This window comes from Lissotriton helveticus, chromosome 6 (genome assembly GCF_964261635.1).
Source record: "Lissotriton helveticus chromosome 6, aLisHel1.1, whole genome shotgun sequence".
NCBI classification, from domain to species: Eukaryota; Metazoa; Chordata; class Amphibia; order Caudata; family Salamandridae; genus Lissotriton; species Lissotriton helveticus.
This window is the reverse complement of record NC_136067.1, coordinates 1792158026-1792172745: the sequence shown is the minus strand read 5'-3', so window position 1 is coordinate 1792172745 and position 14720 is coordinate 1792158026. Positions and strand designations below refer to the sequence as shown.

Genomic DNA, 14720 nt, shown 5'->3' with positions numbered 1-14720 from the left:
TTTGTTTCCTTTCATTGTCAGTCATGGATCATTCAGGAAGTCCAACAGGCAGTCCTTAACGAAGTAACACTATTGGCAGATTGGGGCATAGAAGTCACCACCCCCAAGGCGATAAAATACCCGTATGTCCTCAGACCTCAACACAGCCGTCAAGAACCTATCTCTGTGCTTAAAGGCACAAAATCCATCAGCCCAGACGGGGGTATGAAATTAGGGAGGCCAAGATCCCCACTAACAATAAAAATCCTGCCAAAAGAAAAACAACGCAGAGTGCAGCGGCCTCAGCTAGGACTGGTTCACACGGAGGACACATGGAGACAGGGCTCCTAACCCTGCCTACACCCATGTAAACAGAGCACGCATAAATCCATCATGGGGCAAAGTTCGTAAGCTAACTATCATCTCATGGAACTCTGCGGGGCTAAACACCATAATCAGGGACACAACCACTCTTGACTACCTTGCACAGGGGGATATTTTGTGCATTCAGGAGACCTGGGCGAGGTCAACGTCCCCTTTAGCTGGCTTTTACGAATATTTTAAATCAGCGACCAAAAGGACAATCTTCGGCCGCCCGTCAGGGGGTCTCTCCATCTACGTAAGCCACGCCTGCAAACTCAACGTGAAAGAACTAAATCTGGAGTCACCTGATTTGCAAGCCATCATAATAGAAGGTTTGAGAGCCGACCAAACAGCCGGCCCGCTTTTACTAATCAACTGCTATCTCAACCCAGCAAAACTTCATTCCCCCCACGCCCTGGAATCACTTACCATCACCCTGGAAGACTTACTAATAAGCTGCCTGCACCATGATGTAATACTACCTTCGACAGAGTGAACAGAAACCAGCTTTGGGCAAAACTAGAAACCTGGGGACTCCCCAAAGCCCTGCTAAAAGCTATAAAAGCACTTTACGAGGGGACCTGGGTCCAGGTGAAACTAAGCCCTACAATTACAACCACAAGGATTGCCACCAACTCAGGTCTAAAGCAGGGGTGTGGCCTGGCCCCCCTGCTTTTTATTCTGTATACAGCGGACATGGGGCAAGCCCTGAAAGATGCCAACCTAGCACCCCCTAGACTGGGGAAGCTGGTCTTGGGTATGCTCCAGTACGCAGATGACACAGTTATCATGGACCATACCAGGGTAGGGCTTCAAAGAGCCTTAAATAGTCTTGCCACCTACAATAAGGAGAACGAGCTATGCATCAATGTGAGCAAGACCAAGATAGTGATCTTTTGGCAAATACCATCACAAAACAAAAGCCTCATGGTCCTTGGGGGAGCATCGAATCACCACGGCCCCATCCTACAACTATCTGGGCATATGGGTTTCTGAGAGGGCCACTGCAGCTAAACACCTGAAGGAGCTCAAACCAAAAATCGACAGAATAATATCGCCGCTAAGACGTTTAAACCAAGGCCTGGCCAGTCCCTCAGCAGATCCGATGCTGACCGTACTCAGGGCAAAACTGATCCCCGCCATCACGTATGGCCACATAGCCTACCCGGGGACATTCGAGAAAGTGGTCCATGCGGCCCAGGTGAAAGCATATAAGATGGTTCTACGTGCCCCTAGACAGGCACGGAACAACAGGCTAAGACTAGAAATAGGCCTGAAACGACCAGAGCTGGCCCTACTGGGGGATTTGCTAAAATATTATATTAGAGTATTGAAATCACCCGAAAATACCTTAAAGCATTTCCTAAAAACCATCTTTGGTGAAGCAGGCTCCCCATGGCTTACCAAGGTGGAATTAGTCATCGAAGTCCTGAAAATCGGGGGAAGGAGCCTGCACCTTCATGAAATTTCTTACTTCGCTTGGGCCCAAACCTTTCCTCGCTCCGGCACAACGCATTAACTCTGGCCCTGGACAAGTCCTACATTCCCGGCAAACCCCAACCATATCTGCAAGATTCATTAACAACTCATGTAAGCCAGAAAATTCTGTACATGCGCCTTTTGGCACTCAAGATCGCGGACTTCAACCCAAATTGGGCACGAACGGACGGAGCCATTGCTTGCCGGCTTTGTAACTATCGCAGAGAATCCTGGCTACATCTACTATGTTGCTGCACAAAGTTGGCTAGCGACCGACAGCGGTTGCTGTGTCCGGCTTTATGCAACCTGGGCTATAGATCGTGCAGAGAGGCCTCGGACTGGTGTTTTTCTGTAACCACGACCTGCTTAGTAGCCAGGGTCGGCAAGTTCATCCATCAAGTTAAAATGGCACTTGAGTCCCAAGTAAAGGCCACTGACCCGAAGGGCCCTGACAGTGGGCTCAGCGCTTTCCCTGTCGCCCTAAAGTAGTCAGCCCACATTTAATTCAGGGACACATCACAAAGTAATCGGAACTTGCGGTCTGTGGTATTTAATCTGGGTTGGCTAAGTATTAGACTCAGAATCTACCCACTGTCAACTGGTTCCGCAGCGTGTCTGATGACATCGTACTTTCATAAGTCTCTCAGACTCTAGTAGGAGTGGACTCACGGAGAAATCATAACCCTTTCTCTCTTAATAGAACCTGAAGTGGACAATAGGAGTTAACACAATCAGTTTTCTTTTTTTTTCTCTTTTTTTGGTTTCACTTGGTTTTGGGCGAGAAGGGGGGGGCTTTTTATTGTTTTCTTTTTTTTATTGCAGCTCATTGCATTTTATACTGTTATGATTTTAAGTAATCACACAGTTTATCAATAAAACAAAACAAAGAGATCATTCAGGCAAGCCTATAGCACAAATGTGCTTTTTATTTATATTTGCTGTTCGAAGTATGCACAGATGAGTGCTGAAAATCGGCTTTAGGTGACTGTTTATTTTTGAACCGTCTGGGACATCAAACTAATGAGCTGGCAACCCTAATCATAAGACTGGAAGTTTGTTGCAGGATCAGAACATTATTTTATTTCCTCCACCCTTGATCCCTGATTAATGCCATAATAGCAATAGTTAAACTTGTATCTTAAACCCTGCGCCGCCGTCAATAACATGCTGAATTACTTCAAACTTTGCCTCAATTCAGGGTGCATTCCCAGACACACTCCTCATTCTCGACCTTCACTTTTATGCTCACCCTACACTCACAGCGATCACAATGCACAATAACATGCTGCTTTCTACACCATTTCAGCGCTTTCTAATTTTTCTAGTCTCTCTTCAACTAAGACTTACATACACCAGTGCTTAATTTGAGCCGGTGGTTTCCGGTGCTTGGCACTAGCACCTGTGACAGTCTGCCATAAGGTGGCTCTCTCTGCTAATTTGGAGATGACCACAACAATAGTCAATTATTAATTTAATTTACATTAAAACTTACTATTACCTGCCGTCCAAGCCATTCCTTTAGCTTTGGGGGCCTAGAATAGTCCCAATTGTCACACTGATAGGAGTTTGATGGTTAGTAGTTGTGTTGCACCTACCACTAGTAGCATGGCAGGGGCAATGTGTGATGCAAGCTGCAATGCCCTCCTGACGAGAGTCCTGGCACTTATTTGTTTACAAATTAAGCACTGGCATGCACAATACTGCTCTGATGGCAGCACCTGGGTTTGAGATGCACGCCAGCTGAAATACAAATATTTTTCACAAACTCGCACTACATCTTGTGGTTTTACTTTCTCTCGTCCACAGTCTTTCACTCTAGGTCTTCCTTGCAGCAGATGGATTAGCCCACCAAACTGTCTTTGTAGCATTGGAACATGTGACCTTCGAGTTAAATGTAGAGCAGTGCAGCAGGTATTCGACTCCCTGAGCTATTTCACTGGGACCTGTAGCCTGCAGGCGACACAGCTTCTGCTATATGTGTTCAACTAACCAATGGGGACGCCTCACTGGCGCTTCGGAATATTCCTCCCTCCCACCAAAACATGCATCCGTGACAGAGCGCCCCACTTTCTCTGACAGGGTGAACGCCCATCAGGCTCTGCCCTGAAAGTAGGTAGCAGGTGGAGCAGCTGGAAAGTGTTGCTGGGTGCAGGGGGTCTTGGCCCACCAGGCAAGCACTGCAAACGGAAAACAGTGCACCCCTCCGATGCAAAGTCCTCCGGCTCCTGTACCAATTAAATGGCCTCTAGCCTGCTCTCCAACGAAACACTGTGCTTTTAAATTACATCAACCTATCAGCCCCTCCCCTGAGTCTCCCAACGTCAGTCTAAGTCCTAAATTGACAACTGAGAAACTTGGGCTGCGCTCCATCCCTACACCGGCCCTGCGCCTCTGGAACACAATCCCTACTGAGAGGCACAGAACAAGAGCCTTCAGGAAAAGCTGTCCTTTGCCCTCTAAACTTCCCAACTCTGCTATTGTGAAGGAACACCTAGCCCTTCTCACCCTCAATTCCCCTAATCGCGTAAGAAGTTATCGTATGCTAGGTCCTAAGGCGTTGAGCTCTTTCGTTTGCATGTACTTTTTGTTTGTGTTCATAGCTGAAGTTAATTGAATGGCTAGCGCTGGAAGTCCAACAGAAAATCAACCATTTTATTTATTTTCCTGTTTTACAAGATTAGCATTTTTCATGTATCTCTATGCCACGGTAGTCACTAGTTCAGAAATATACCAAAATTCGCTTCCATTGACCACTGGAAAATATTGGCATTAAAATACTTCATTGTAGAAATCATTAAGGTCTTACAAGACCTCAAAATGTGATTGACGATGTCTTGTGTGATTTGACACGTCCAGCAGGTGCCGCTGTCTACTCATGCAAGTATATGTTTCCTCTTTGCTGACAAACTATCGTTCAGCGCAGAGGAATTTTGACACGCGTAATTTCTATTTTCTGCACTTAAAAATATTAACTTTAAATCCTAAAAAAAATATAAATGTAAGTATATAATAAATACACTTTTCACTCAAGGAGCTATTTCTTCAATTATCTTAACTGCTGCACACTGTCTTCAATTATGGCACCATTACATTTCAACAGCATATTCATTTTCCTCAAATGATGATATTAATAGAATACCGCTATGATAACCCACACTCATATCTCTTGAAATGTTTTTTATCTTTTCTACGATTGCTCGATTACAGCAAAGATGCAATTATTACAGTTAAATTCTTGGCATTCAAATACATTTCTAAACAGGAAAATGACATTGCTAGCTCAGAGTGAGCGAGTGTACTGAATGATAGCCGTCACAAAACGGGGGCCTGGTAACTCACGCATGGGGTTGGAATCGACAACCAGGGTTGGATTGGGATTAAAAATCGGCCCGGGCACCCTAAAAAAAAGTGGCCCTCATTTGCATATTGCGCTTTGCAAAACACTGCTTTGGCAACATTTTATTTGAAAAAAGAGGGGGGGGGGGGTAAAAAAATGCACTGATTAGTTTACACTGGTCAAATACACCTGAAAACAAGTGAGGCCACTTTTGCTCAGGCCCCCTGCCCCGCTAAATATGCATATATTAATGGACCGGCCCAGGAGGGAAAGGGAGTGACACCTCTGCCCTGATAAAAGGGAAGATATGGACGCCCATCTGCCTCCAGAAAGGTCACTCAGGCACCCACTGGGCCACTGGCGCCATCAAACAACGCAGAAACCACCCAAATCGGACCCCCAGGCTGCTAAAAAAAAGCAGCCCACAGCTGGAGCTCGGACACCGGCCCCTCGGGCATTGCCCGAGTGCCCGGGTTACCAATCCGACCCTGTCGACAACCCCTACATTCGAGTGTCAGCGTTGAACTGTCCGTGCTCCCTTGCCTCACTGCCTGAACAGCAAGCACCCTTTCTGCAAGTGATGAGGCATATGGACCCTTTTATCATTGCCGTTTGTGTACTGGGGAAAAGATACATTCTGCTATTGTGCGATAAATTCACACAAGTACCATCCAATTACAACTTAAACTCCCTGGAATGGGAAATAACTGTGTGGGACTGATTTTTCTGGTCGTAAAGCCAGACGGAATTCCCGATTCCATGGCGTTTAACACACACATTATCCACCTGTGCTGAGCAGGTGGTAAATATATACGGTGAAAACATAGGAAGTGGTGTGGGATTGGGGGAGGAAGGGACGCAAGGGGAAGCTCATTTCTGGATAGGGAGCATCTTATGCTGACAACTGGCAGATGACAAGCATTTGTAATACAATCAGCCTAGCCTTTGGGCCCTTAAATGTATTTAGCTTTGCAACACATTGGCCTGGGTGCTGAAACATCTACTGTTCTTTAAGGCACCAAACTGCATGACACACCAGGTATGGGAACACACGAAGAGAAATATTGTATTTTAGCGGGAAATGATATATTCCAAAGCTCTGTTTTTAATATAAGATCAGGGCCTTCGGTGGTCATATCACTAAAAATACAAGATTTGAAAAAATATTATTGTCTACAGGTGCTCATAGAGGACAATTTCTATGGACTGGAATCTAGAGAATGCTAAAGTGATTCTGGTATTTTACTGACCTCTGCTGGTCTTTTTCTTTCAAGAAAGTTAAACAGAGGCAGTTGAAAAGAAAAAAAAGTCCCTACGCGGAAGCAGACAAGTCCTAAGGCTGATCTCCAGAGCCCACAAAGTACACACACATATAAGTATATACTAAAGTATATACAAGAGGTCTCGAATGCTCAACCTAAAAATGAGGAATGGGGCTTGGCCTCATGTGATTTTTATGACAGGAGAAATTGATTCAGTGCTTAATTTGTAAAAAAAAAAAGGGAAGTGCCAGGACACTTGTGAGGCCACTGCAGCTTGCACCACCCATTGCTCCCACTAGTGCTGCCAATGACAGTACTGTCACTACTAGCCACCACACTAATGCAAGTGTGACAATTCAGTATTAGTCATTTTAATATATATTTAATTATTGAACAACAGCTGTTGTGCTTCTAAAAAAAAATAAGGCAAACAGCGCCACTGTCATTAGCGTGGGTGTTGAAAATAAAGTGCTGGTGTAGAGCACAGGAAACCATGGCTCAAATTAAGCACTGGTTCTGGTTCTCCACCGCCATGAAAAATGGGGTGTGGAAGAACCAGCCAACTTGTAATCTGGCAGGGTGGAATTCAACGAGGTGATTTAACTCTGCGGGCTAGTAATTAAAGCTATAGAATCTGCCACCACCATTGAAACAAAAACGTGGAGCAACTGTGCGCCCATCTGGAAAATTGTACTGAAATTAGCCACTGCAAACACTAAACCTTCTGGCCTTGATGAGGATTCTATCCTCATCCCCACCTCCAAGCAAAGTGGGTGAAATAACTTTACTGTGCTCCTCCTCTTGCTACCTTTCAGAAATACTTAACTGCACAGCACCATTGGCCCTGACTGCCTTAAACAAGGCAATGTGAAGTCTTTATTGAAAGAACAAACTGTAGACCCAAATATCAACTAACGCCCTATCTCAGTTCCCCCCCTTTATGACAAAAAATCATGGTAAACATGTGGCCTTTTAAATAAATGATCAAGTTGAAAGCATCAGCCTGCTTGTTACTTAGTAGTTAGGTTTCAGACCAGGGTATAGCACTGAATCAGCAAATCTAATGCAAATTGATAGCATATTCATGAACCCTGAGGAGGACCATGCCTACCTCCCTCGCCTACTGAATTAGTTGGCCGCATTCAACATCATAGTTTGCAAGAGACTCCTGGACACTATGAGGAAGAGGTTGAGCCTCCAAGGCACCCTTCTAAAGGGATTCTGTTCATACCTATCTGAAAGAATACAAAAGTATTAATAAGTAGAAAGTGGAAGTGTCACCCATGGCTCTACATTGTCACCCAACCTTTTCAGATTATACATGGACATCCTTAATGAACTACTCAATGATTTTGATATATTTCGCCATCAAATGGCAGATTATGGTTACCTGTATCTTAAAATAAATTCACCGAATTTGATTCTTAATTTTAAGTCACATCTAAACCACAATCAAGAGCAAATGGAGAAAAGCCATGTGAACTTAACTCCTGGGGTGGGGCCGGGCAGCACGCAGAATGACCTTATCTCTTATAGCCCTATTATCTCACAGCACACGTGACTCTGAGAACAGCTGGATAGACTTTATGGAAGGTGGAAGCCATAGTAAGATTGCAGGTACTACGCAGAAAATTGGCGATCTGGTTGAGCCCTGGGTTGAGATGTGGTAGTGGTGAAGACAAGATGGCAGGTGCAGCATAAATGTACCTTTATGCTGCCACCATATGACTGAGAAATGGAGAATATATCTGTTGCATCTAGAACCCTTGCCACTCAGTATGTCTGATATAAAAACTAAATTACTTAAAATGACATATCAAGTTATCTGATATGGATTTTTCTCACTATTCACTGATAAAACATGTCTCTAAAACTTTACAGGTGGTTGGGTTTGATGCTTCTACCTCAGTGGAAGAATTTTTGTGCACTCTCAACCAGGAGTCGGGAATGAGGAATCCAGCACAGTCTGGGTTTGCACTGTTCACAGATGATCCTTCTGGCAAGGACATGGAGCACTGTCTCAGAGGAAATATTAAGGTAAGTGAACAGACCGGATAGTAGCACTGCTTTAAAAGGTGTCTGCAATTACAGGGAGAATCTAGTATCTACTGAGTTTTTGGCACACTGCATTGGGGTTTGTACTTTTCACAAAGCAATAGGTAAATGGTACACAATGGTTAAACATTAGTTTCTTGAGTGGTTAAGCTATGTAGATCTATTATGAAATATGGAAGAGGAAAGTGACTCAAAGCCACCTCAAGATGCCTTGTAACCAGTGTGATCATGGAGGGAGGTCGGCTTACAGTGATATTAACTGCCTGTAAGTGGCATTGAGCAAATACTTTCTAACAATTAAGATCTAGCGCACGGTAGTTAAGGGATATTTAATATTGGTCGATTACTATTAAATTTGGGCATGATAAGTTCTCAGAATGAAAGTGGAATTCTGTTACATGGTTGAGTTGTATTGTCATCTTACATATGGAATATTGTAGCCCACTCCTAAGTTTTCTTTAGCGGTGTGAAAATGAAAAATAAAGTTTAAGAAAAATGTGCAGATAAGCTGAAGCTATAGTCAGAGACTCTGACTTGACTCTGACTCACCATTTGGCTGAGAGCACAATGCTTTTATCTTCAATTCAGGAAGCTCCTGCAAACCAAACTTTTCCAAATGTGGTTCAACTAGAACCAATTACATCAACAGGAGCGACTAAATATCCAGCTTGAATCCAGCCCCTCTTAAATGACTTTTTCTTATTTTGTGGGGTTTTGCATTTGTTCCTCCTAGCCTTCTGAAGTTACCAAGGAGATGTTTTGATGTTATATAAATGTCTGTACAAATACATATCACTCGCCAGAATTCAGATTAGGCGAGTATTGGACTTGGCCCTCTCTGCATGATAACCACTAAACTTTTTGCCCTCACCCTCCTGTTTCTGAACACATTTATTATGGCTTTTAGGACTCTGTGCACTTTACACCTGCTAACCAGTGATAAAGTGCTGGGTCTCTCCTTTAAACATGATGGAATTGGCTTACACCAAATTGGCACATTTCATTTACTTGTAAGTCCCAAGTAAAGTGGTACTACTTGTACCCATGGCCTATAAATTAAATGCTACTAGTGGGCTTGCAACACACATCATTCCACCCTCTTAACTAACCCTTTAAACATATGTCAGGCTCGTCATTGCGCTTGTGTGGGCTGTTTTAAACTTCCATTTCAACCTGCCAAAAAAAAAACATCTGCAAAAGAATCAATTGATGGACAGAATGCTGGACAATGCAAACATTCACCCCCAGTCAGGATGGGTTACATCCATAAGTCTTTTGCTCACCACACCACCCCAGTTTGGACCCAGCCATATGCAAATCAGTTGTTACCCTGTTCCTTGTGGCGACAGTCCAGCCCGAACTGCCAAGCCAGGTCCTCCCTGGACCGGAAACAAGCATCCTGGGAAAAGTTTCAGGGCATCACCCTTCATCAGCCAGGCTAGCTGGAATCCAGTGGTGTAGTGAGCAAGGGACCCATGTCTGGGCATACCCTTTCCACTTAGGGCAACATATGCAAAAGAAACAATTGATGGACGGAATGCTGGACAATGCAAACATTCACACCCAGTCACAAAGATATGGGTTGAATCCATCATTCTTTTGCTTACCACACCACCCCTGTTTGGACCCAGCCATATGTAAATCAGTCTTGACCCAGTTCCTTTTGGGAACAGTCCGGGCCGAACTGCCAAGCCAGGTCCTCCCTTGACCAGAAACAAACATCCTGGGACCAGTTTCAGGGCATTACCCTTCATCAGCCAGGCTAGCAGGAATCCAGTGGTGTAGTGAGCACGGGACTCATGTCTGGGCATACCCTTCCCACTTAGGGTGACATATGCAAAAGAAACAATTGATGGACGGAATGCTAGACAATGCAAACATGCACCCCCAGTCACAAAGATCTGGGTTAAATCCTTCATTCTTTTGCTCACGCCACTACCCCAGTTTTGACCCAGCCATATGCAAATCCGTCTTGACCCTGTTCCTTATGGGAACAGTCTAGCCCGAACTGCCAAGCCAGATCCTCCCTGGACCAGAAACACGCATTCTGGGACCAGTTTCAGGGCATCACCCTTCATCAGTCAAGCTAGCTTGAATCCAGTGGTGTAGTGAGCACTGTACCCACGTCTGAGCATACCCTTCCCACTTAGGGAGACATATGCAAAAGAAGCAATTGATGGACGGAATGCTGGCCAATGCAAACATTCACCCCCAATCACAAAGATCTGGGTTAAATTTGGGTGAATGTATGACATTGTTCTGCATTCTGTCCATCAATTGTTTTTTTTGCATTTGTTACCCCGAGTGGGATGGGTATGCCCAGACATGGGTCCCGTGCCCTCCATGCCACTGGAGTCAAGCTAACCTGGCTGATGAGGGGTGAAATCCCGAGATCGGTCCTAGGATGCTTGTTTCCAGTCCAGGGAGGACCAGGCCTGGCAGTTCGGGCTGGACTGTTCCCATTGGGCACAGGGTCAAGACTGATTTGCATATGGCTGTGCCCAAACTGGAATGGCATGGTGAGCAAAACAACAATGGATTTAGGCCCAGATCTCTGTACTGGGGTGAATGTATGACATTGTTCTGCATTCTGTCCAAAAGATACCTCTGCCAGGACTAAACCTTTTGGTTCAATACACATCAGCCACCCCTAGACAACCCATGGAGATGGGTGCAGTGTATTTAAAGAGTCGGACATTTATATTTAACCTTTAAATGTCCTGGTAGTGAAAAACTCATACATTAGTTTTTCACCACTGGAAGGCCTACCTCTCACATATGATAACTTTCGGTTATCTTATTACATTTAATTAGTGATGAATTTCAATTGGAAGCAAGTAAGGAAGCCGAGTTTGGTCTCTAAAGAATTCTAATTTAAAACCCTCTTTAAAGGTAAAGTAGAATTTTAAGTCACAACCCTGAAAATGCCACTCTTAGAAAGTTGGCACTTTCTTGTCCTAACCATCTGGTGCCTGCAGCCAGTATCCTGAGTCACATGACTAGGTGTAACTGGTAGATGGTCTTTGTGCATTACTTCCAGACAGTGAGATGAATGGGTAATAGGTGTTCGCAGAATAGGCCATGCTTGACTTGATAAGGGGACGGAACTGTCACCTAACACATTTTCACATCACAAAGACTATGGCTCAGCACACTTACAAAGGGTTTCACACTAGGCTTTTGTGCCCCCATACAAGCTGGTTCCAGGGTAGGGAGGCTGGAAATGTCAGATACTTCTGTAGGGTAAGGACTCTAGAAGCTTATACCACTTCAAAGTGGGCACCAGTTATAAATGCGGACTTCGCAGCTCCTCATTGGAACCAACGCAGCGTGGTACAGTCTCGACGCAAGCCAGCATTGCAGCCCTTGTAGGTCATTGGAACCGCCAATGTGTGATGCATCCTCGACGCGGACCTCGCATCGCTCCTCAAGACCACTGCTGTGCCGCACAATGGTCTGAGACTAGAATTTAAGCTACAATTCTCACCAGGACTAAACTGGTCGGTGTATCTAGCCCGCGGTTGGCCTGACCTGGTGACTGTATCCTGGTCTGGCATGACCAGATAACCACAGTTGGCGCTTTGTTCTGTTAAGCACTATTTTTACCTAAACCTTGTGCATATGTCTGGATCTATTGACTAGTTTGTTGTTGTTTTGGTGTCAAATCGTTTATTAAATTTTACTCAATTTTTCTAAATTAGTGTGGTTTTTTTGGTGTTGTGTTTTCACTTTATTGCTATCTGCTGGATGAATACTTTACGCGTTGCCTCTAAGGTAAGCCTGAATGCTTTTGTGCCCAGCTACCAGAGAGTTGACCACAGGTTAATTTGGGGTTTGCTTGTGTTTCACCCAGTCAAGAATTTATGGTTTCTGTTTGAGTAGGGTTTAACCCCCCTCAACCAGTTACTCCATTTCCTACAATGGGGTTAAAGATTAAGACCCCACCCTAGTGGGTAAGAGTTTGATTTTTGACTTTCTTATTGAGAATAGAGTCCCAGCTCATTTCCCTTGGTTCAAGAGCCAGCCATGAGTTTCCCGCAGATTTCAAACAGCCCGAGGGTCCAAAATCACTTGATAATGAGGTCCTGTGTGGGCTAGCCATTCACAACTATGGACATTTACTCTCAGCAGAGAAGCAATGCTCTTAGGGTGTGACTTCAGGCCCAGCACAGTGATCACAATCCAGAATGAAAATCTGTGTGTTTAAAATGATAGACATAGCATCCTACCAGGCAGCCATCTACTGGAATAAAAAATACCAAATAGTTAGGATAGCTGCCATTGAGAGAAAGGAGATGGATATAATTTAGCTGTAAATTCAACTGCTCTCCCTCCGGAACTGGCCTTCATCAGAGACTGAGAAAAGGACACCTAAATGAGTGTTTTGTTGATTGCCACTTAGGGTCAATTCTAAAGAGATAGAGCTGCTTTCTGTAATGAAACTCTTTCTGGACCAATTCATACACTTGAGGAACATGTAAATTCTACACAATTATCAGTACCCTGCTAACCAATCTTCATGGCACTTTCAGATTTCCATGCCGGAAACCGTTACTGCCTTCTTTCTCACAGCCTCTCCTGATGCAAAAGCCACATTTCAATGTAATATTGGGAACGAATTGCTCTTGTTTCTTCCTAAGGTCTTGAAGTCATGAATATTCTGTTCTTTCTATTATCTCATCATCTCCCCTTTCTTTGCTTCCATATCTCTACTTCTCATATTGACCTGTCCCCTTTATATAGCTCACGAGAAACCAGTGAGACCTCTGTCTTTGTTTTCTTCTCTCTGAGCTATTGGCAATTTATACAAGTCAGAGGGCTAAAATAATCTTCCTGGTGGTAGGCAAAAATCTTTTGACTTGCATCCCATTACTAAATGCGTTTCTGTGCCTGGCAGCAAAGGTAATTTTTGGTATGTATCTGCTCTAGTCTGATCCATGATATTCAATATTTCAGGTGTTATATATGCTATGTTTAGAAATTAACTGTATTGGTTTAAACCTTGCAATGAGCTCATTTTCAGTGGTGGTGTAGCAGTTTCCCAGGAAATCCTGCTATCAATGTGTCCATTACATATTTGATTGCGCCTGAAAAAATATTTAACCTATATTTTCCAGGCTGGGAGAAGATTTTTGAACAGGGTGAATTTTTTGTTTACAGATAGGTTAGATATCATATGCATTCCTATTCAATGAACCAGGACAGCTGGCTGCCAGGCGGGTGTGCAAGCCAGAATCGGAAATTGGGCACTTCGGTGTTTATCTTAATCAGATGCCCAGAATACATTGCCCATCTGATTTATTCCCCCACTGCAAAGTTGCATGATTTGGGGAACAGACTGCACCTTTACGCCTTCTAGTTATAGATGGGACTTTGAGAAGTGTCATTTGTCCAGCAACTTACAGGGTCTGCACTATGTAGGTGCACTCTGTAACTGTGCATCTCAGCAGCATGACTGCATATTGGGGACTGCTATCCTTCCCACCCCATAACCCTTCATCGCCATCCAAAATTTCATGTTGTGCTGGCTGGATCACAGAGACCTCTAAGATATAAAATAAGAAGTGTTTCAAAGTCAGAATTGTTGATTGAGTAAGACGGGAAATATCCTTTACAACGCAACTTTTACCACGCAGTGCCTTTACGACGCAACTGTTACAACGCATGTCATTACAATGCATAGCGCTGGGGGGGCGCTCAGGATAGGGAATATATTTAATTTACTATCCAACACCTTCCCTACTATCCACGGGGACTGGAGTTCGAATAGTAAATTAAACTATTCACTATCCAGCACCCCTTAACGCTATGCGTTGTAACAGCATGCATTGAAAAAACTGCGATGTAAAGGCATGCGTGGTAAAAGCATGCGTTGTAACGTCGTACAACCAGTAAGACCATCATGTTTACTAGGACAGTCCTTCTCATCATCAACAGCGGACATTTATTTGTTTATTATTTATTTAAGGGTTTTGTATAGCGCTGGCCAGACCCGAAGGTATCAGAGCGCTTTACAACATTAGCAGCGGAGAGGTTACATAGTATGGCAGTAGTATAAGCATTGATTCATGACAAGTCTAAAGTATCGGCGTACTGTACAGAAAAATTGGTAGCATAGAAATCACAACAACATAACAATGGTATATACATTGACTCGTGAACTACGTCCGTTCGTGGAGGGGGGGAAGTCCAGGGAATGAGACGGGATGGGCGAGGTAGGAGACTTAGATTTAAGGTGGCGGCGA

The 14720-nt window shown here is 44.1% G+C and overlaps 1 protein-coding gene across 1 annotated transcript in view; it reads left to right on the top strand.

Annotated features, from left to right (window-relative positions):
* The window catches only part of PLEKHH2 (pleckstrin homology, MyTH4 and FERM domain containing H2), a 666795-nt gene that overhangs the window by 547038 nt on the left and 105037 nt on the right, over positions 1-14720 (top strand). Inside the window, exon 22 of the mRNA XM_078649687.1 lies at positions 8302-8457. Within this exon, the coding sequence (XP_078505813.1) occupies positions 8302-8457 (156 nt within the window). The remainder of the gene's footprint in view (positions 1-8301; positions 8458-14720) is intronic.